Genomic DNA, 23,101 nt, shown 5'->3' on the forward strand with positions numbered 1-23,101 from the left:
AGCCACCGGTGTTAAGCATCCTTAAAGGCAGATGATGTTGCCACACCAACTGCCCCACTGCGAGAGGAGTGGCTGAGCTCTGCTGCTGAGGCTGCAGAGGCCAAGTCCTGCAGAGAAAGAAAATGTGGAAATCCCTCTGCTGAGATTACCCTGCCTCCAGCTATACAAATTAAGAAAGTGATTCACCTGCTCGCTCCCAGCATGGTGGTCCCCAGGGAAGGAGATACCTCGCTAGGACTTGAGCCATTAAGAACAGGGATTTATAGATCAGTATCAGCAGCGACGAGTTGTACCTGGAAGCAAAATTGCACTGCGTATTTCTGCTGCATGCACAAAGACTGTGAGTGGGAGAACTAGAGCATGGTTTTCTCTCAGTCAGAGCGGAGGATGAGTGGGGGCTCTGAGCTGTGTTTGTCTCCTGGCCACCGACTTGCTAGGGATTTTGGATAAGTCATTTAATCTCTGTGTCTTAAGTTTCCATGTCTGTAAAGCGAGATGAGTAATATTCAGCATTTTTGTTGGAGTGCCGGATGAAAGGCAGGGTGAATGCAAAAATGTTATTGCTCTAGCCTCAGACTTCAACAAATCCCCTGCTCGTGTCCCTGAAATTCTGCAAGTGAAGGGAGCGGAGTGCTGGGGAGGGCCCCCGCGCTGCCTGGCACAGCCCACTGCCTGCAGCCTGCCCTTGGGCACCCCGGGGGACGGTGGCTGCGCCCCTCGCCCTGTCCCCGGTGATGTGGAGGGGGCAAGGCTGGGCTGGCCAGCAAGAGCTGCCCTCTGCGTTTGAGGTAAGGTGCATGGAGAGCTAGGCAGTCAGATCGTGGGAGCTGTTATGGCTCTTTGTGGTGCATTTATAGCTTTTTAACCAGAAAAATATTAAAAAGTTCTGCTGATATTTGTTGACATTAGCTCTTCTTGAGTATTTTAAAGCTGAGCTAGTTTGCTAGGACTGAGGAAGTAATCTAACGGATCACAGGACCCTGCACAGTGACACTGGTGAACTTCTGACCCAATCCTCTTCAGGCAGGGCTGCTATCGCTCGCAAACCCCAAGTGACACAAAACCAGCCTCAGGATATACATGTGTCGTTTTGTCTTTCTGCATTTCCTCTGCTTCTCCTTGGCTACAGAGATACTTTACTTCAACGTTAGGACTCTTCATTCTTTATGCTTCTTTTTTTTAAAAAATAGAAGAAATCACACTGTTATTAAGTGCTGCGTTTCAGGAAACTTAAGTCGTGCAGGCGATGGGCCGATGGCCACAGCGGCCTCGAAGCTACCGCCCGCATCCTGCGCGGGCACCGCCAGCACCGTCCCCTCGGTAAGGAGCCGCGCTCGGCCTTGCTTGGTGCCCGCGGGGGGGGTCACCCGGTGCCAGCGCCCGGCCCGTCTCCACCAGGCCCGTGGCGGCGGCGGGCCGGGCCGGTGTCCGGGCGGGCGGGAGGGTCCCGGTGGGCCTGAGGGGAGGCCGAGGCCCAGCTGCCGCCATGGCCCCGCAGGCAGGCCCGGGACTGCCCTCGCCGGCGCCCTTCGCCCGGGCTGCGAGGAGGGAGAACCGCGGGTCCCCGCGGCGGGGGGGAGCGGTGGCCCCGGCACCTGCCCGGGCCCGCGGGCGCCGCCGCCCGGAACTTTTCGCGGGCCTCCCCGGTCACGTCCCCGCCCGCCGCCCCGGCTCCGCGCCCCGGCCCGCTGGCTCCTCCCCAGGCCGCGGCCGGTGAGGGCGGAGCGGACGCGGCGCCGCCGCCGCGCACAGCAGCCGAGCCCCGAGCTGAGCGGCGGCGGGAGGCGGCCCGGAAGGCGGCGGGTGAGCGGGGCGGCCGGGGCCGGTGGCGGGGGGCTCCGCGGGCGGCGACAGCGGCGGGCCGGCCCCGGGCGCTCCCGCTGGGGCCTGGCCGCGCTGAGGCCGCGGGGCCGCGTCCCGGCGGCGGGGCGGGAGCGAGCGGGTCGGGGGGGCGGCGGGGGTCCGGGCGGCGAGGCGGTGTCAGCGGGGACGGGCTGAGCGCTCCCTCCCCGGGGGCGCGGCGAAGCCCGGGCGGCAGCGCGGGGTGGGAGGCGGCTTCGCCCCGGCCCTGGCCGCGGCGGGGCGGGAGGGCTGCCTGCGCTGGGCCCGGGGCGGTGCGGGGCTCCCCGCTGCCGGGCCCGCCCGTCCCGCGGCGGCGGCGCTGCCCGGCTGGCCACGGGCGCAGGCTGGACATCCATCTTGTGCGGCTGTGCCGGGGCCGCCGGCTCCCGGACGGGCAGCGAGGGCGGCCGGGCTCCGGGTGAGGGGAGGCGGCCAGACGCCGGGAGACTGCTGGGGCCGAGGCGGGGGCGGGCTGGCCGTCGGCACAGCGAAGGGTGTCGCCGTGCCTCGGGAAATAACCAAAATTCTTTCGGTGTTTCGTATGGTCAGGTGTGCCCAGCGCTCGAGGGGAGCGTGCGGCGGCTCCCCCTTCCCCGAGGTGTGAAGGGGCGCGGGACGCTCGCGCCAGGGCCCCCAGGACCGCCGGAGGTAATGGGGCAGCGAGGCCCGTGGGCGCCTGGCGGGGCAAGGGCTGAGCCTTGGCCGAGCCCCTGCGGCCCTGCCCGGGTGAGGGCTGGAGCCGTGGGCAGGTGGGCCAGGCCGAGGGCATGGCCTGCTGCTGGAAGCCCCTTGCTGAGCGATGCGCTGCCCACCCTCGTCCTCCAGGCCTGGGGACCACTTGCCTCGGACTAGTTCAGCTCTGAAATGGTATCTCGCACTTCCTGCAGTCACTCTGAAGAGATGGTTTAAAGAGAAGCCGTTCTCCGTTTAGGGGAACTTTTCTATTTAGGTACTTTTCCTTAATTTGCGTCTTTGCGTATGATGCTTGAGCCACGGTGCGTGTGGCTCTGGTGCGACACATTCACAGCAGGAGGGTCAGGGTTTGGACACACCGAGTCAATACCAACCACCGCAGAACGGGAATCGCCTCTTGGGTTTTGCTTTGCTCACGACTTGGAAAGAGCTGCAAACAGGAAGGGCAAACCAATGAAAACGCTGGGTTTTTTCCTTTCAGTAGCTTAACAAGGGAGATAATATTTCTTAAAATAGTCGTTTCACTAGAAAATGCCTGTCTGCCTTCGGCGTATTATATCGGCACTCTATAATTTCTGTTGCTTCTGTAATTCTCCCTGAGTAGTAGTATTGCTGCATGTGAAAAGAGACGCCAGATTATTTGAAGAGTTAAGTTGAGGAAACTGGCTGTTGAGAGTGGCTGTCTGCCACAAAATGTTTCACTGTTGTGATTTTTGTTGCTTTTTCTTACTGAAAACGGTATGTCATTAACTCTCACTGGTGCTAGCAGATCCCTCAGATTCTGAAAGGGTTTTAATGTGGGAATACGGGAGACTTTTAGACAGTACGGGATGAAGCTGTGGAGAAAGTAGTGGTGTTGGCAATCAAAGGTCTGTGCCATTAATGAGAAGTTATCTGAAATTAGGCAACTTAAAGGGAAGTTTTAGATGGGGCACCCTTGCCTTTGTGCTGTCTGCAACTTTTTTATTTTTTAGAAGTGGTATAGTTTGCCGTGTCCCGAGTATGAAATGCTGTCTGATTATTCTGACATCATTATCACGTTGCTATAGTGACTTCATTATGCTGGGAATGCTGTGTTCACATCCTGTTGCTGTGGAAAATATCAGTGTGATAAAGAAAAACATCTAATGTCCCGTTCATCACTGTGGCAGAAAAAATGCCATTGATTTATTGATGTGATTGTCTGAAGACTGACAGCATATTCTAACAAAAGTTTGTAATGTTGAGTCAAGAGCCGGGAAATTGTCACTTGCCGTTCTCAGCAGATTGTCCCTTCCTTCCGTGTTGTGCCAGGTAGCAGAAGTTGTGAAATCCTCATTTTGGGAATGAGAATGAGGATACGCATGTCGTTCTTCAAGGTGGAGTCGGCAGGAAATGCTGTGTTCACATACACTGCTTCTAAAAATAATCTGTTTTCATGTGCAGTATTTTCTATGCACCAGGGAGGAGTGTTTGTGTTCTGTCAGGCTAAGATCATCCACAAAAGTGAGTTATACTTCTTAAAAGCAGATATTTCTTACAACTTTTGTAACCGTAGGAGAGTATGGCCAGAAGGGTGTAGGTGGCCTGATCAAGGGACCATGTACGGTGCAAACGAAACCTTGGTGACCTTTAGGAGGCCCAGCCGGTGCTGGCAGACCCAAGAGTTGTTAATTCTGAAGACTCAAAGGAAGCTAAGTGGTGTGCCTGTCATCACGTGTCTTGGCTCTCGTGTGGCAGTTTTTAGGGTAAGTAGCTTTACTGAAGGTTTTGAGAGGACTGCGTGCCAAATGGACTAAACTACTAGCACAGTATAATTCCAGTGACACGTTAATGCTTTTATTTGGAGACTAATGTTTATGCAGTGTATCAGAATGGTTTATATTTGAAATCTTAAGCTGCAAGTATACAGACGCAGACTATTTGTGATACGTTTCATGGCTGTTCATCCAGTCTGAGGACTGTTCTTAAAAAACTGAAATGTAATTAGGTGGCAGTAGCGCAACATGTGGACATACTCTTAACATAAAAGTTTTAATTGTGTATTGAATCATAGTCTTGGCATAAACAACTCTAAACGTTTGTACTATATATTGCAGTGTTTTTTCTTCTGCCATGCACATGCAGGGTGTACGCGGTGGCACTTTAAACTTGTACTGAGTATTTGGAGAGCAGATTGCTTCTGTGCAGCTTTACAGAGATACTTAAAAAAATCAAGAGGAATCCTACTGTTCTGAGAGCAGGAACACGCTATCTGTTTATACTAGTGAAAAGGAAGTGAGTCTTTTGAACGTACATAAAGTTCAAGTCTTTACTCTTTACATTTGAAATGTTTTTTACTGATAGCTCTTTGAAATTTGGAATTCCCCTTGGTCAACTTTCAACCTTGCTGAAATCAGTTCTGCAGAGTGCTGCAGGGCTCGGCCAGCTGAGTCTGGCTGTGGATCCTGATCAAAGCGTTTGTTTTAGGGTAATATCAGAGACTTCATATTTTATCACTTTCTTTTCATTTCTGATGAGCCAGATTAATGTTAAACATCAGGCACTTCTGGTAGCTTTGTGTGTTTAATTCTGCAGAAGCAGGTTCAAGGGAGACCTAATGTTTAAAACTTGGTCAAGTCCTGGGGTTGTGTTTGGACTTTTTTTGGCCTTGATTTGTATGTTTGTTGGTTTTAAGAGGAGATAGTGGGGATGGTAGTTAAGAGTACAGCCTGAATTAATTTTTATGCTGAGCTCTGAAGTAGTTATTTGTTTTTACTCATTTATTCAATAGGTAATAGGAAATTAAGCAGAATTTTAATGAAAGCATCTTCTTAAAGGGGTGCTTATAAATCCCAGGGTCAAATTTTTATTTAGGTATTTGTGTTTGTACTTTGTAAAAGCTTCTGATCCTGGAAACATGACCCCTAATGGCCAAGATAAGGATATTAGAAAGTTGGAAAGAAAAGTTAATCTTGCTGAGCTATCTTGGTTGATCCAGTCGGTCTTGTTCAGATGCTAAAACTTGTGTGAGGTGTTTCGTTTTACTTGCTGCAGTACTGAAGTCTGGTGGCAGCCAGGATTTGAGATTTTTCAGGTTTCTAGACTGCTCTCTGGATATAAATCGATGTCCCAAAAAGTTCACCCCTCAAACAGGTTTCTCCTTGGATTATATCCTGGCATCGTAAGCACAGGGAGGACAAAGGAGGACCTAGCTTTTTGTTCATAAAGCACAGGTTGGAATGAGACTACAGCTGTGTTGGCTCATGAATGTTATCCAGCAGACTGAAAAGACAATATGCTTCCCACTGCTAGTGTTGCAAATACAATAAACTTCAGCATATTTCAGTTAATGGAAATGGTTAAATAGAGCATAAAGCTGTGAAGATTAATTTATTTCAATCCTACATATACAAGTGATAGATTGCATTAGTCAGTCCAAGAAAAGAGGCACAATTTTTATGGGTAAAACTTTTTCTTGTTAAAGCTGTACAGTTAGAAGTAGTAGTAGGTTATTAATCTTCTGTACAATAAGACTAGAGCTCTTAGGCAAGCCATAGATTTAACTCTTTTGCTTCCCCATTCTTGAATTTTTGTTGCTGAGCATTCAGGAGCACTTGGAAGTGAGAACCAAGTAGGAGTCTAACTGATCCAGTTTAGTGTCTCCAACACTAATATTACAATTAAAAAAAAAAATCTGTTTTGGTTAAATGAAAAACTGTTGAAATAATATTCCAGAAGAGAAAGGATTAAAATAAGTGTGAAGAAGATACACTTTCATTAATAGCTTCTGAGTAAGATGGATTAAAAAAAATTTAAAACTACCGAATGTAAACTGTCTGTGGGTACACCTTTTATATAAATATGTTGAAATAGAATAAACCTTTGATTAGCCTGCATATATACTTGCAAATTACATGTTCAAAAAATAATATCTAGCCATATGTCATTATTTCTGTATTTCAGTGTTGCTTTTAGCTTTCTTCCCTAAAGCCCTATACTACCCGGGAAAGTTATTGCAGGAATGATAACTTACTTAAATATTCTTTAATAGTCCAAACCAAATGTAGTTTAGATTTGTGTTTGAGACAGGTCTGTGTTCTAAGTGGCTTGGTGTGAGGTTGTCAGGCCCTGCTCTTGGCTGGGTGACTGGTTCTGCTCTGAAGCGTTGCCCACTCTTGTTTTACTGCCTGTATTTGTGTCCCTGCCTGCAGGCTTCCAGGGAGGTCCCAGCGCTCAGAGGATGGAGCTGCCTCTGCAGGGGGTTAGCAGCTTTAGGGTTGGACTGCTCAGGGACCAGAAGGCAAATGAAGGGTTTGAACTCCATAGTGTGATGTTATATAAACAAGGTGAAGTTTAGCCATATGTTGACTGACTGATTCTCTGGAAAACAGTCCTATATCACAGCTAATAGATTCCTTGTGTGTATCTTTTTTTTTTTTCTTTTTAGAATGGAATATTTTGGTTAGAAGGGATCTACAATCTAGTCCAACTTTCTCCTTAAGATTTCTTGATTTATACGTGAACAGGCTCTCCAGAATGCATGGTTTCTTTTGATTTATAAAATAGACAAGAATTTAGAGTAAATGCTGGCTTTCCTAGCCATACCTTTTGAGTTTTTAAAAAATGCAAATTACATGCTTTTTAAGATTGCTCTTTAGCTAGTGGACCTGGCATTTGTTCCAATAATGTCAGATTTTTAGGAGAACCCTGGTTGTAGTATATAAAAAAATGTTGTATTTCATGGATCATCACCAGGATTGAAAGCAACTATAACATGAAATGGCTTTAATGTAAGCTCTGAGGCTCCAGCTGAGTGTGCTTTGAGTTGATTAGCTTTTTGCTCAGTTGTCAGAGCAGGCCATGAAAAAGCATCTTCCAAGGTCAGAGTGGATTTGCTGTGTGTGACAGTACCAAGAGGGCAGAGTAGGTAACTTAGATTTCTGTAGATAGTGTCTTCCATGTGCAAAAAAAACCCCAAACTTTTTTCAAATTATATGTAGTATGTTGTATGACATAGATGTTTCATACTTGTTGAGATCAATTGTAGTGTTAGAAGCAAAGGAAATTGAGAACGTTTGTCAAATTCTGTTTGCGGATGAGCAAGATAGGTTCTGAAACTTCATGGTGGGAGTTTGGTTTTGCCTCAGCATCCATAGATGTGTCACCAAGGACTGACCCCACCTGTCTCTTGGAGCCTGCCATGGCAAGGGAAAGGCAGCACCGCATGCTGAAGGAACAAGAGGCCATGGTGACAAGTGGCAGCAAGGGAGACTTCGGTTAAAGCAAGAATGGACCGCCCCTGTGGACCTGCCCAGGACCTTTTGGAGTCGCTGTCATTGGAGATAGGCAGAACGTGACTGGGCAAGATCTTGAATGACTTGATCTGACTTTGAAGCTAGCCCCATTTGGAGTAGGGTGTTGCAGCAGAGATCTTTGGAGATTCATTGCAATCTGAATTACCCTCTGTTTCAGTGTGTTTACGTGGCACATTTGTATTACCTGGTGGAGTTGGCAAGCTCCAGTGGCCAGAGCTTCAGGCAGTTGGTTTCATGGTCACTAAATAGTCACACACTCCAGCGTTGTCCTCCTTGCCCTGGTACGTGCGCTCTTAGATGTTGAGGTAATTCAGGGAGCTTAGTGAGCTGAAAACTGAGCTAATCCCAAAAATATATGTGTAATTTTCAACCAGATCACTTCTCGCTCTGACTCATCGTGTGGTTGTGCAAGTACCACTGCTGATAGAGGGAAGGAGTTGCAGAGAAGGAGAAACTGCATTTCCTGACTGCATCTGGCTGAGGGCAGTGTCCTTCTGTTGGTCTTGGGCTGGGACTGTAGAGGTGACATGTTGGCTATCTGCTTTGCCTGGTGCATCTGGAAGGAAGGTGACCCGTGGCTTCTTATGGATGGTGGATAAATAGGTGAATGTTCGCTCTTTGTCCTCAGTGGTAATATATTGTTATTTGCAAGGAACATCTTGCATTTATGGGAGTTTGTATCGAGCTGCCTTTCTTTTGCAAGAAATTTAGCATCCTCACTGCTTGGTTTTTGGTTGGCTTTCCTTGTTGTGTTGGTGACTGTTAAGACATCATCTATGAGTGGTTTTACATGTCTGCTGGCTGACCAAAACCATTTGGAGCTAAATGGCTCATTATTAGAATCTTCATGTTCTTTGCTGTGATAGTGGTAGATCTGTTAATTAATGCCTGTTTTCTGAGTCCCTTCTGAAGAAAGGGGAGTGCAGGGGGAAGCTGTAGAGACCCTAGGGACAGCTGAGCTTCGGTCAGGACACATCAGTGCTTCTGGTACCTGGTATTTACACCAAAGTGCTTTGTTACGGTGATAGACCTGCTGATGCCATTTCTGTTCCAGGTTTGGTATAAAAAAGTTTTCATCTTCAAAGCTCTGAATGGGACAGAAACTGGTTACTGAGAGATCACTTCTCTTCTTGCAAATACGGCAATAATTAAGGTTGTCTAAAGTAGTCCATTTAATGATATTAAAATGATGAGGCTGTGGGAAGATGGGCGGTGTTCAAGGAGGAGGCACCAAATGTTACATTCCTAATCAGAAATGGTGTGTTTAAACTTAAATTACATTCATCTGCTGTGGGAAGATCCTCTGAGGTGTGTGTGGGAAGAAATGGGACACCAGGAATCTTCCCTAATTTTGATTGCCAATCATTTTGGGTTTTACAACTTCCTATTAGCAGATTGCACTTACAGCACTGTAGTAGCCAGTACATCTAGTTGAAGGTGAGATTTAAAGCTGTTGTTTCTGTTTCTCCTGTGATAGTAGTCCACCGGGCATGACAAAGGGCTCGTTTCTCACAGTGTCAGCTGGCTGAAGCAGGTAGGGTAGCTCTGCGTGAATCTGAATGTGGCCACATGAAGACGATGTTTTGATGTGTGTTACTGCTTCGTGCTGCAAGTGGCCCAGCAGGTACTGGGTGCTGGGGGTTGGAAATACCTGCTATACCTGAACAGGCACTTCCTCAGCGCAGCTGCAGTGGCTTGACATGGACCCAGGTGAAAGCGCATATTTAATTTTTTTGATTGAGAAATTCAGATGCTGACAAAAGCAGACCTCAGTATGTTTTGAAAGCTGCTGTTTGTTTTCCTTTGAACAAAATCCTTTATCTGGGGAGAAAGTCTGACCCATCACCGGACTTTTGTAACAGGTAACGTAGGTCAAATGGTAAAAAAAAAAAGGCTGCTTACTGCCCAGGGCTGCAGGTGACTGGCTTGGCTTTCTCAGCTTTTTCACTTTGCTTGGCTCACCATATTTTCAGTCAGTAGCAGTCCTGTTGAGCAGGTGGCCTGAGTCATTAAGGTTTGTTGTTTATTTTGAATATTGATAAGAGAGAAAATATTTAAGTCCATCTGGGGCACTGTAAACAAGAGGTCTGGGTATGTCCACAGCAGTGGCAGTGTTATGGCTGAAACAGATCTTTATTAATCGTTTAAATGATGCAGTCAAAAATATCTGCTGCACTAGTGCTTCATGCGCTCGTGTAAGGTGTAGAACGAGAATTGCTGTAATAGGTAATTGTTGCCCTGTCAAAAGTTACTGCAAAAAACCTTATTTTTGGAAATACACTGCAACTAGTAGCATGCAGTGTGTTTGTCAATCGGTTTTGTTGCATAACTGCTGCTTGCTGGAGCATTACAGAAAAACAGACAGTTGCATTGCTCTTCTGAGTGGCTAGAACTGCAAATTCAGGGCTGGCTGGAATTTTCAGGGGGGTTTGTTGAAGTATTTGTTGAATCAAATGATGTTGTGTTCTGGAGTGCTATAATACTGGAAAAAATTGAATTTTTGAAATTTAAATTCAGGTGTTGTGTGTGAACTGGTAGGTATGAAATCTGCTCTTTGAAAGATCTGAGCATCCTATGGCTGTAGCTGGCTGCAGCTGTAGTTGAGAGCTTGGCGCTTTTAGAAGTAAGAGCACTATTAGCTTTTGTCCAAGTGAATAATCTGTATGGAATTGGGCATCTCTCACGTTTTTAACACATTTGTTGGAAATAGACCCTTATTCTGGAAAGCAGAGTATGTGGGAGGAGCAGTTTGGCTGGATGTGTTGGTTGCAGTGCCTTTTATGTTGCTTTTTATGTAATATACTTTTCTCTAATGCAAATAAACTTGAAGCTGTAGGGAGGGGCTCCAGTGAAGAGGAAAACTTTCATTACAGACAGCTGACATGCAGAATAATATCTATTTATATGCCGCCTATCATGTGATAGTTTAAAGTAAATCATAGTTCACTGGGTAAGGTTATTTCTGGTGCAATTCTCCTTTTTTGCGTAAGTAGTTACATTCCAGCACATCTTGTTTTACCCTGAGATTTGGTGTGTTAGTACTGTGCTGTGTAACCATTACTGGCTGTTGGGCCTAAAGAGCAGAAGTTTTAAATACAGGTGAAGATAAAATAAGTTTAGCCAATTGTTGCTTTCTGCTTTGGATTATAACAGTAATTGTAGTTGAAAATAACATTAAGATTAAAGATACTGACTGAAATAGTTCCAGACAGCCTTTCTCATGAAATATTTATGCATTTAGGGCTTTTAACTCATCAGATCACTCATAGGGATTACAATATTATTGTGGCTTTGTCTTGTTTCATGAATACACTGCATTGGCATATTGATCACTAGAATGCACTCAAATTTAGAATAAAGCTTTTTCAGGAATCTCATTTAAAGTGATCAAACAGATGTTTAATGGTCCAGGGAGCTTTCCTCAATGGTGCAATTCCAAGAAAGTGGGCCTTTTCCTTTATTCTGTAATTGCAGGACTTCATAGCCTCTGTCTGTTAGATGAACTGCTTTCTCTAAACCTTCACCGTAAACACAATACGAAGTCCAAGTCAGTTTAGTACTAAAGCAAGCTTGAGTGGGGCGGTGGGGTAGCTACACATACCATCAGCAGGTGTCAGAAAGACTAAGCCATGTCTATAGGGCTGAGAGGCTGAAACTTCTTTTATTGTCCTTTTCATGCCAAGTCCATATTAACTGCATCTGTATGGGCAGAAATTTGAAAAAAGTTTGAAAAGTATTTTAAAACCAATGACAGTAAGTGCCCATTGCGTTTGTGTGGCTGATGTTGTATTTGTAGATTTACTCTAGGAAAAACAGTTGAATGGGGGTTTGAACTTTGATGGAAAGGTGTCTTAACCAAAATGGAAATCATAGAAATTGTGGATAACGGCAATTAACATTCAAATGAAGTGTGGTATGTTCTAAGGTCTTGCTCAGAGTGCAGAACTGACTGTCTCCAGGCCATACGTTTAGCAAGTTTGCATACTAATATGGGAGAGGTTTTTTTTCCTATTGCCTTATGCCTTATCATTTCAAACACAGAAAGAAAGATGACTTTTTTTGTTCCTGTTTGAATACTGTTCCTGAGGTGGAGGGGAAGAACTGGCTGGTGCCAGTCGTGCTCATCGTGTTAGCTGCTGTAGGATGTGTCCTCTCTTCCTTGTGAGTTAAGCATAGCATCTCTTCTTCTGGGAGCAGGAGTCTGACTGCCTGTGGGTTTTTTTTGTTGTTGTTGTTTAAAGACAGCTGTATAATAATCTATTTTGGTTGTAATCAAGTTTGACCTATAAATACTGAAATGGCTCATGTAAAACTGATTTAAACTGTCAGAGCTATTTCCTTTAGGGGTTAATGTCACCTTTTATTTTCCATAAAGGAAATTCCAGGATGAATTGTCTAAGTAGTTTTGCCCTCTTAGGCCCAGCCGATTCAGGAGGATTTAAAAACTTCAGAGAATCCCCAGTGCAGAGGTGGGATCTGCCAGCGGTTCGGTTCTCTACCCTCCTGACCTGGAAGTGCTCTTTGTGATGCCCTTCAGGCTCCAGCACTAAAGTGTTAATAACATTTTTGAATATTCCTTCAGTTACAATCATAGAAGAAAATTTCATTTTCATTGTAAAAGAAAATTCCGTTTCCACCCCCATCTGCCCCCAGGTTCCAGAAAGCAGCATTAAAGGGACTGAGCTAAATACTGAAGTATTAAGTACTGTATTGAAGAACTTAATTTATAAAAAGTGATGAAACTGTTACTTTCCCCTCTATTTTAGGTATTCTGAACTGCTATTCAGGTTCCTATCAAGCCTTAAAATCTGTAGTGAAAACATTTCAAGAGGTACTGTTCCACTTTGTGATGCTAAAACACATCCATCATTAACTGTATTTAGGTACTCATTACATGGATACTCATTGCTGTAGGGGTTTTTGTTAAACTGATAAACAATGTTGTATTAATAAGTGGCCATATGGTAAGTGGGGCTTTTAATTCAAAAAATCATTGTTAAAACAGGCGTTTAATTAGCCGCCGTTGTGTGGGAACAGTAGGTGTTTTCGTTGCTTGTAGCTGACATGCACTAAACAGTAAAGTATTTTTAAGGCAGTGAAAATCTCTAGACTGCATATGCAAACCTGACCTTTAGATCAGTCTACATGGTCACATCCAGTATATACACACAAACTGATTATTGCAGCTTTGCCAGTAAGATTTAAAGAATCTTAATATTTTCTGGAATTTGTAAGTTAGCCCAGTCTCCTGAAAAGCTGGGCAGTGGTCCATGCTAACAGATGACACGTTTTTAGAGGCTTAATATTAGTCTTGGAATTTATTACTGATGGGTAGAAATACATTTCAAAGAGTGGTTTAAACATTACAGTTTTTTCAAGAAGTTTCAAAGAAACCTTAATCGGGAGGAATCTGTATCGGTCTCTCCATGAAAGGTTTGATGCTGGGGACCAAATACAGCCAAACTGGGTTCTAGCCGCCAGCAGTGACAAGTGCCTGGGCTTTGTGGCCAGTGTCTGGTCACTGTTTCTGCAGAAATAAAATAATTAAAGTACAGGCTGAAATCGCAGTGGCGGTCTGCCTACCTCATGTCACTTATTTACTCTAATTACATAAACCAGGAAGAACATAGTTAAGAATGTTGCCAAGCTACTATCAGCACAATGAATTGCTCTTACAAAATATAATATAGTTTGTGTTTTGCGGTGATTGAGCCTCCTAGAGTCTGTTTGGAATTTAATCTGTATTTGAAAGGGTCAGAACGCTTTTTTCCACTACAGAAAAGGGAGGAAGAAAACCTTTATAGGACTTAAAATTCCGTGGCAAGTGGTGGATGTGGTAGACAACAGATGGAGGAAGTCCCATGAACAGCTTCTAGGTCTGATGTTTATGCCCTTAACCATTTACATGTTTTGCTGATGAGGGAGGGGGAAAGGAATTATTTTTCTTTTTTTCTTTCGAAGAAGCTGTCAAGAACTCCTGTGAACTGTGCAAATTTCTCTGCTGAAAATACTCGAGTAGCTCTAGATGAGGAGAGCTGTGGCTGATGGTGGTGTTGCTTGGGAGGACGTCTGTTCGGCCGGCTGGCTGCTACGCAGGCATCGGCTGTCTGATTCATTGCCATTCTGTTTCCATAATGTGGCTGCACAACACTTACTCTTAAACTGTTTTGTATATATAATTGAAAAAAGTCTATTTTCTCCTAAATCTGCACAGTTTAGGTGGATGTCTCTCCTCCTGTTAGCAGATCAGTGCTCATTAGTATTAAATTTGCAGCAGTGCTGCAGTCCATTTGGAGGGGAGACTGCCAATTACAGCGAGTGACGTAGAGGCTTGTTCTAATTTGGGGATGCAGTGTGTGTTGGTCTTTGAGTTTTGCTTCTGGCTTCCTTTCCCCTGCCTTTGTCAGTCTGGCACATGCCCCTAGCAACTTTCTGCAAATGCAGACCAATAGGACAAAAAATAAATTAGCCATTTCAGCAGGGCAGGCTTTAGCTGCCCAGAGTACTTGTTCCTTGTCTGAAGGGCTTCTATTGCAAAGCAATTTAAAATAAGTCGGCAGTCACTGCCGCAGAAGTTAACATTATGATATTCAAAACTGCAAGTTCAGCATGAAGCTGGTTGCAGCAAATTGCAGACTGGGGAGGATCAATCTCAGTATCTTTGTGTGTAAAATCACTTTTTCAAATTACAGAATTGCAGCTATTTTCAAAGACGTTTGTGTCGCTGACTTGTTTGTGTGTGCTGTAGTTAATTTGCTGAAAGCTCCGGTTCAGCACAAACTGAAGTCGGAAAGGACGGCTCTGTTGCTAGAGGACTTTACTCTTAGCCCAGGCTTTTATGGCTTTGGCCCTGCATCAGTAACCTTCACAATACACCACGGAAGATGTGGAATTACGCAGAAACTGGCATTTTGGATGTGGCTCAGAGCAGCGCATGGTCAGGCTTTGAGATTTTCAGAATGGATGCGTGCGAGATTTGAAGGCTGGTCTCTGGCATTTTCTGGTTGAACACCTCAAGTAACATCTCAGAACAATGACGTTCTTCTCAAGGGTTCTCAAATACCTGTTTGCTTACTTGGCTTGTCACTAGCTTATTTCTCGTGTGTGCTTCTTGCTGTGGTTTTGTTTTTTTTTTTTATCTAGTACTTCAAAAACACCTACCCCCCCATGTTTAGATTTAAATTACTGATTTGTGATTGCCTCTCACTTAGACAAGGTATATTATTAAAATGTTGCTGCCTTCTTGTTTGTAAATTTATGAATTATCGATGAAAGTTCTCAATTAGAAATACTAGAATGTTACGATATTGAAATACTGTTACGCTTTTCACTCATCACGGTGAATTCAATTTATTAAAATGCTTTTTAGTGTAGTAGTGGCTCAGGATTAAATTGAATTCCCAAGTCTTCTTGTAGGGAACTGGAACTCACTTGTGAGTTGCTTCAGTTCTTTGGCATACTTGGGCTTCCCCTGAGAAGCACATGTGTTTCTGAATGTCCAAAATACCTGTTTTCTAAATGCTGAAATTACTGAACTATAAAATAGGTTGATTAGGCAATGTAAATTCCTGCCTGGAACCAAAATGTTTCCTTGTTTTTACACGAAATCACTTAGGTTTTGGCCTGCATTGAATTTAGGAGGACAGAAGCTTACAAACCTGGAGGGGTTGGATGTGTAGTGCAGAAGCAGTAATGCTCCACAGTTGGGTGGCGACTCGTCCTACAACATGATTATGCATACGGTTATACACTTGTCTTGATTTGTATTTGATCGGATGTTGAAAGCAGTCAGTGGAAATGATAATATTTTTACTGTTAAAACTGCAAAATTGAGGGTGAGATTCCTGCCGTAATGTATAAAGATGTATGCTATTATATAATGTCATTATATAAAATACATTGACTTGGGTGTCAACTACCGCAGTGACAGCGACTAATGAAACAGAAGCAGACTCTGAAGACTGGCAAATGGAGGTTTGTCAAATTGTACTTTAAAGTCACATTGAAGTCCTGCTTTCTGCTTAGTTTTGTCTCTTTTTTTTTTTTTTTTTTTTTGGGGGGGGGGGGGGGGGCGGGGGGCACGTTGTCCCTCTCATTCTTCTGGTGTTGATGGCCTCGGGAAAGGTGGAGCAGGCTTTCTGTGTACCCTAAAGGTGATGGGGAGATTGACTGCCTTGGGGAAGGGACGTGGCGAGTGCGTCCATGGCAGTGATTTTTATTATTTAAGTAAATTCTGTGCTAACTAACAGGATAACTCTATGGGGGTGTTTGTCTCGTTACTTTTTAGGGAAGGTATTTGTTAATTAATTGTGTGATTTGCAGACAAACACCCTTTCATGTGTGATCCACCATCTCTCTTCCCGGCACATTTCCTTAGCTCACATGTAACAATTGCATAATTGTTGGCAGCTTTGATTAATGTTAGGGAAGTATTTAACATGCTTTTGACTTCATTGAGTAATTTAATATCTAAGAACATGGTGTATAACATATTAGGGAGCAGATGGTGAGTGGAGCTGTGGTTCGGCACTGCTGGAGCTGGGCAGTCGGACTGGTGCGGTGCTGCTGGCGCTTTGCAGCCTGTGGTCTGACGAGTGCAGGTCCTCGGTGAAGCCAAGGGTACAGCCCCAGGTCCCGTGTTTCCAGACTTCATTGCTGTATCATTCTTTGTATTTGTTTGGGTTTTTTATTGTGGAAGGGATCTGCCAGTTTTAGTGTGATTTTGATCATCGTAAATCTTTCCTTTGCGAAAGTGCTGGATTTGAGTTTGTTTTGCAAACATGGCTATGAGCAATGAAAGGATTTTGGTAGGATATTAAGCAATGTTTAGTAGATGCTTTTTTAAAAAAAAAATCCATCCCTTTTCATGGCCTGGTTTATAGTAACTTAAAAAACTGGCACGAACAACACTTACAAGTTCAAAATTAAACAGGTTTGTTTATAGTAGCCATGATCCAGTATTTAGCTGCCAGGGTAAAAATAACCAAGACATGTGGCTGTAACGTCCCAAGAATCTACTCCTTTCTGGGGAAAACGGGAAGGCGATGGCTGCTGGGGTGGCAGCAGGATAATTGTACTTTAAAGTCACATTGAAGTGACTCCAGACCGGGGGTGCTGGAGTTCACACAGACATCTGTGCCTTTCTCTCCCAAATCTGTAAAATGCTGACAGCACATTTCCCCATGGAAATATTTTGATTTCCGCATGTGAACATCAAACTGCTAGAAAAAGGGAGGTGCGGAGGATAAGCAAGCCAGCACTCAGGAGGTGTTTATTCTCTTTTTTTTTTTTTTTTTTTTTTTCCTTCTCTAAAGCTGAGGGAGTGGTGTTTGCTCCTTGCACCTCTCCCCTCTGTCTTGAGGACACCTTTCCCTGTCTTTCTCTGTCCCAGTGCATCTTTCTGGGGAACAGCAAGAGAGCAAAACAGATGTCGGGTTAACAGTGCATGTGGCTGTAGAAGCTGCACCTTGAGAGGCCGTTTCATGTTGTCTCTAGGGACTGATGCTTGTGGTTTGGGGTGTGCGCATTCGGTGCCTCGCTTTTCTGTTCCTTTTCACTCACCCTTTTTTAAAGTAGGGCTGCACATGGTGCTTCTTGAGTGAAAATGCAGTCTGCGGCGCTGAGTTTTCGTCTATCTTTAGTCTTACAGCTGAGACTTTGTCAGTGCTTTCACTAGAAATCCCTGTTTTCAAGTTTGTACAAATTAGATCCAGGCAGATGCTTGCAGCAAGAGGTGCCTGAATGTTCTCTGCATTGCTGTACACTCAATTCCTATTACATTTGGAAAAATATTTGACAAGTATTATGACAGCTTCATTATCTTTCTAAAAATTTTGATTTCTGTGGCTCCAGTGTGGCATGTGCCTATGGCTCTGGAGCATTGGAAGCAGAGCTACTAAAAAGAAATATTTTGAAAAAAAAAATAATTTCCTAGGTTTTCATTTAAACTTCCTATGATTCTGGCATTAAAAGAGGAACAGTTGTTTCTTTAATCCCTTGGAAGCTTTCAGAAATGCTCTTGGGAAGAGTGTGTAGCCACATAAACCCAGACAGCCTCATCTGGGACTGGAAGGACCAGGGACATGTTCCAAGGGCTTGTCTCGCTGTGCCCCCGCACCGCTGGCAGCGTAGGGCAGGCGTGTGACTGGGAAATACCGCCTTGTCTTCTGCCTCTTTATGGACGCATTGGGAGCAGGACAGGACCCTGCTGCAGTGGTCCAGTGTCCAGGGAGATGGTGGCTTTCATTGATTTCATTGAACTTACCCCCCACATTGACGGGTAAGTCTGCGCTCCCCAGGCTGCAGGCTCAGGAGTTGGCGCGTACTGGTTTCCACCCCGGCCAGGGGAGCCCGGAGTCGTCAGGGAAAAGGAAAATGCGAGGCTTCCTGCACTACTGCCCTTGCTTACCTATGGATGTTGATCTGCTACTCTGAAACCAGAGAGAAACACTGAGCTGTCAGCTTTTGGTAGTGGATAGAGACTTTGGTGTAGCTGGTGGCAATGAGGCTATGAAGGGCTGAAGGCAAAGGACCCTTCGCAGGCTGTAGGGTGTAGCCATGGCCGTGACTGCTATTGGAAGTAACATTGTTGTTGCAGTTCAGTCCTGGTGAGTTGTGATATTGCAAGTGGTACAGCCTTTTAAAGCACACGGACAAGGAGCCAGCAGGATTACTGGGGCAGGGAGACAGTGGTGCTGGGACCGAGTCTGCTCTCGAGGACTGGCAGCATGCTGTATCTGCTGGCTGGGTACACCTCCATGCTCTCCCCTCTGCCCTTTTCTTTTTGTCACAGCTTGTAGGTGCTCTTCAAGCAGTGTCACACATGTGATGTCGGTGATGCCCGGGCAGGGCTGGGAGGACGACCTGTCCCCCTCATCCTGCTGCGGTTTGGGGCCAGCCAGGTGGCTGGAGGAGGAAGCGGGGGCCGGGGCACAGCAGGGCTGGTGCACGAGCTGGAGAGGTACGGAACAGGATGCCAGATTCGTTTCAGAGGGACGTCGATAGCATCAGTGCCAGATGCTTCTGTTTCCTGTGTGCGGTGATACTGCGCCTGGCACTGGTGCGTGGTGCAGCTCCCCGCAGGGGTGAGCAGCCGAGATCATGCAGCTCTGCTGCGGAGGTGCAGCGTGGTTGCACAGGCGTTGTGTGTTCCTTACAAAAAAGAAACCTTATGGATTCCATAAAATAATTTTACTTCATAGGTGTTGGAGCAGTCATTAGATTTTACTATGGCAGTGCTGATTGTGAGTAGTTAAGTGATGTTTTCTCCCCTTTAAAATCACTCAGGGCTGGGGGATGCTTTAAACACAGCTGGCTTTCTCCTACATTCTTGATATTAGAAAGTACAGTTTTCATCTCCTGAAGCGCGTTGCAAACTTGATACAACCTCAAATGGGGTTAGGCTGACCTCGGTTTGTCTTCTGAAGTCGTGTGTAGAGTATATTAGGGAGAAAAAGTCCACAGGAACATGGTGATTTGACTTAAGCAGGGCCCATCCCTCCTGCAGGAGAAAATTGTCTTTTTGTTGTGGGAAAAGCAAACTGTGGGAGATGAGGAAAGAACCCAGAGAGCACAGGAAGCTCCCGTGTGCTTGGAGCTCCATAGCAGCCAGCTTTCGGTGAGGGTTTGATTAATCCAGTTTGTCAGAGTGGATGGAGTCTGTTAATCTGTTAAAGTCTGGCTGTGTCTGTTTAAACCTACCTACTGGACGTGTGCTCAGCACACAGTGGAAGCCCAGCCGGTACCCCTGGTGGTGTTTCCAGCCCTGCTTCAGCTGCCAAGTAATCCAGCGCCTGCCCCGGTGGTTTCACCGCAGCACGTGGGAGCTGCAGAGCAGCAGATGCCTCCCCGTCTGCCCTGCCTCCCCCTTGCCTCTCAGTCCAGCCATGACCTTCTGACTCATTTAGTACCAACCCAGTTTTTAAATATCTTTGCTGATCTGTTATCTGTAGCTTGTTCTTCAGAAGCACATTTCCCCAGGTTTCTGGGGTAATGCTTTCCCACGCTGGTGCAGGCACGGCATGCTGCAGGTGCAAAAGTGGCAGCCAGGGAGTTCCAAGTAAGTTGGAAGAAGGGAGGTGGGAGCCCGCCCAGATCCTGTTGACTTTCAATAGTAGTTGGTCATTGAACTGTTCTTTAAAACTCCCACGAGGTTAGCTGAACAATGAACGGTTAGAAATCAAGAGAGGATAGCTGTAAATATCTATTTAGGAGTGAAATCCATGGTATTGGGGTAGAAAGTGTTGTCAGAGGAAAGGGAAAAAGTGGGACTTCAGAAATCTGTGTGAACTTTCTGCAAATGCAGTCATCAAGTAACAGGTACAGGGGGTCGTGGACAGAAGCGGCAACTTTGCATAAATCCAGTAAAAACTGATGTAAAGGGAACAACAGACAAGCTATTTAGATAATGATTTGAAAACTGTGCATAAGAAGGGAAGTACTTTTCCCTGTGATGGCTGTCTTTTCCTACCATGGCTGCACTGTATTTTATTGCTATCAAATCTGGTAGGCAAAAATAAGGAACTTGAAATTTTTGTTTAAAAAAAGGAGGGGGGGAGGGAAACCCCAAAACCGCAAGTAACCTGTGCCTGTCAATGAAATCTCAATCCAACAAGGTGACAGGGTGAGCAGCCCTTGCCCGAGCCGATGGGAGGCAAGGAGGACCGAGCCAGAGCACGATCCTGCGCTGCTGCAGTTCTGCCACAGCCTGTCCCGCGACAAGAGATGTTGGAGCGCTGGCCCAGCCCGCCCTGAGCAGGGCGGTGGGGACGCTGTGGCTCTCGGAACGTGAGACTCGTCAGCTGTGGTTACTCTGCTTTTGGGCTGAAGCTTCATCACTGGATGTGTGAGATAGTGTCAGCTCAGCCATCCAGCTCCAGGCGCTGTGTAGCCCAGGGACAAGTTTTACTTCTTGCTTCCAAAAGCCAGTGCAGTCCTGTGTTAAACAGAAACATGAACTTTACAGTTGTGAGCTTGATTTTTACTTTTTAACCTAAGAAAGTTTAATGTTGTGTCTCAGTAACTGCAAGTCCAGTTTGTAAAGTGTTTTTTAATGACATAATCAAGTAGGAATTGTGTTTTGCCATTGGCTTCCACCTGACCCTCCCAATCTTTCGCTGTTAAGGTTAAATTGTATTGGAGTTCTTGTTCTTAAGGTAATTTGATTTGAGTATTCAGAAATCACGTAGAGCTCCATTGGTAAAGCAAAGAGCAAATTTTTTAACAGGCGTGTTGTGGTTTGAAACCATAAAGAGAATATTTGATGTATACACTGTCATTTGAAAAGTTATTAATTCTTCTTTTTCTTCCAGTCCCTTGTAGGGAGCCTCGAAAAACCTTCTGTAGGGGCTGCTAACACTGATGAGAGATCTTTTATGCCAAGGTATGAGTTTTTTAATGTTCCCAATATGTTTCAAATTAAATTGCTGACTTGGAAAACATTGGCAGTTGGGGAAATTTGAGAATTGATTAAGTGTGTAATGCATCATTTAAAATAAAATGTTGCCTGAATCTTGTTTCCTGTAGTGGGGAAATGAATCGCAAAGTTTTGGATTGTCTTTCCTGATGTCGTCTCTGCTATTGTACAAAATACAGATCTGTGATTACAGTCCATAGCTTTTCTTTTTAAGGCTGAATCTTCAGAGAATGTGTCTGCTCTGATTTTTATCTTTTTAAGAGTTGTATTATTGTCTTAATGGAGATTGTGTCATCGGTTAGGGCCAACGTTTCATCAGGTTATGCAAAACCATCAGACCACGTGCTGTTACACTGCCTTCTTCGCGTTGAGCCATGTATTTGCACCTCCTGTTACTCGTAGCTCTGTCAGTGTTTGGAGGAGGAAGGAGAAACTGATAAACACGAGCTGCCTCCTTCAGATGTATAAAACTGTACTCGTGCATTTGCATTTCACAGGGTGCATGTTGCATTTCAGGTCAGTGTGAAGTTCTTGCACCCACTCTCAGTGCTGTGTTCGCTTATCTTCTTTGTTCATACTTCTCTCTCCCCCACGACCCAAATTATAAACTTCTTGATAAACTGGTGAAACTTTTGTAAGTGGAGCGGCTAGTATTTGCATCAGGTTTATCTCTGAAGGGCTTCAGCTGTTCTCTCTGTGCCACCCTCCCCGCAGCCTCTGCCTGGCTTCTTCCGCTGGTTGGGAAATACCCTGAAAGTTTTGCTGCTTTGCACCCTGATTCAGCCACCCGGTTGCAACAGGCTGAAAGATGATTCGTGCCGTTAAGAGAGTGCATGAGTGCTTGGCTGAATAAAGGTGCAGGTGAGCAGGCCCTCAGAGCAGAGTTTCAGGTTCCAGCTTCATCTGTATTTACATTCATCTGCGGGTCCTCCTCAGAGATCCTTCTGCCATCCTGCCTGCACTGCCTTTCATTTTTGTATATTAAAACAAATGCTCTGTCTCTCTTCCTCACCTCTCATCTGTTCACAGGGTAGGACCCTTCACCATTCGTGTAGGAGCTGGTCATCTTAGGGCTGATGCTGTGAATAGCTGAGCATCTTTTACTGTCACTTCCCAGACAGTGCTGGGGACAGTAGCCTAGATGCCCCTGTTAAAGAATAAAGAAAAGCAGAGATTAATCCTGACATGTCGGGTGCTCTGCAGTGTAGAAGCAAAGTTTGTTAATTAATATAGATTAAATCCGAACCCTGCTAATTTATTGCTCTGTATTTAAAATGGCTGTACAGGTGCTGGGTAGGTCGGAGAGTCTGATACAGCAGGGAAGAGGGAGCCTGCTGCGCTGGGCAGCGATGGGTTGGTGTGAAACACGCTCTGTGCCCTGCAGTTGTCCTGCCGCAGCTAGTGGCTGTGTGTGTATGGGAAAAGGGAGCATGAGCAAGGAGACACGCTCAGCTTTTGCTTTATTTTTGCATCACATCGTTCAAAACTAATGAGACCAGTTTCACGACATCTATGACAGCACTGAAAGTTACTTTCTTTTTTACAGTCTTTGGTGATCATATTCTTTTCTTGCCTTGAAAGAAACACTTAACACCCATAATTTCATTGCATTTTCAAACATTGCTGTTGCTTCACAGCATGTAACTCCACTACACAGAGCTCTGGATGGAAATGAATGCTACTGTGTCTAACTGTATAGGTGGGCATAAACAGTTGCCAAATGAAAAGTTGGCTAGGATGCAGCATAGTAATTTCTTGAGCAGTCTATTCATGTTGTATAAACAGATAGCATTAACCGACTTGTGAAAGAAATACAAGATAATTAAGGCATGTGGGGCTTACAGTAATAAGGCTCATGCGTTTCAGGATCTTGGTT

The 23,101-nt window shown here is 45.2% G+C and overlaps 2 protein-coding genes and 1 long non-coding RNA gene across 13 annotated transcripts in view; 1 reads left to right on the top strand and 2 right to left on the bottom strand.

The window, feature by feature from the left end:
* Positions 1 to 1,108: 1,108 nt before the first annotated feature.
* Positions 1,109 to 23,101, top strand: part of RAP1A (RAP1A, member of RAS oncogene family) — a 42,451-nt gene continuing 20,458 nt past the window's right edge. The window contains exons 1-2 of one of the 11 annotated variants that reach the window (XM_055819575.1): positions 1,109 to 1,320; positions 21,122 to 21,192. The gene's annotated coding sequence lies outside the window, so the exon portion shown is untranslated. Of the gene's footprint in view, positions 1,321 to 1,649; positions 1,804 to 2,076; positions 2,261 to 2,471; positions 2,491 to 2,772; positions 2,792 to 4,243; positions 4,263 to 4,965; positions 4,985 to 8,395; positions 8,415 to 9,806; positions 9,826 to 18,399; positions 18,419 to 19,849; positions 19,870 to 21,121; positions 21,193 to 23,101 lie in introns of those variants that run through there. The other 10 variants (XM_055819573.1, XM_055819574.1, XM_055819578.1 and 7 more) reach the window with 10 other exon arrangements.
* On the bottom strand, positions 1,197 to 2,198 carry LOC129785774 (translation initiation factor IF-2-like). Its single transcript, XM_055819959.1, has one exon. It carries the CDS (start codon positions 2,196 to 2,198, stop codon positions 1,197 to 1,199), a length of 1,002 nt encoding a protein of 333 aa, XP_055675934.1.
* Positions 15,882 to 18,274, bottom strand: LOC129785744 (uncharacterized). Its single transcript, XR_008749942.1, has 2 exons — positions 16,918 to 18,274; positions 15,882 to 16,862 (listed from the first exon to the last, which is right to left on the bottom strand). It is a non-coding gene; the product is annotated as an uncharacterized LOC129785744 (long non-coding RNA).

This window comes from Falco peregrinus, chromosome 16, assembly GCF_023634155.1.
Source record: "Falco peregrinus isolate bFalPer1 chromosome 16, bFalPer1.pri, whole genome shotgun sequence".
Classification (NCBI taxonomy): domain Eukaryota; kingdom Metazoa; phylum Chordata; class Aves; order Falconiformes; family Falconidae; genus Falco; species Falco peregrinus.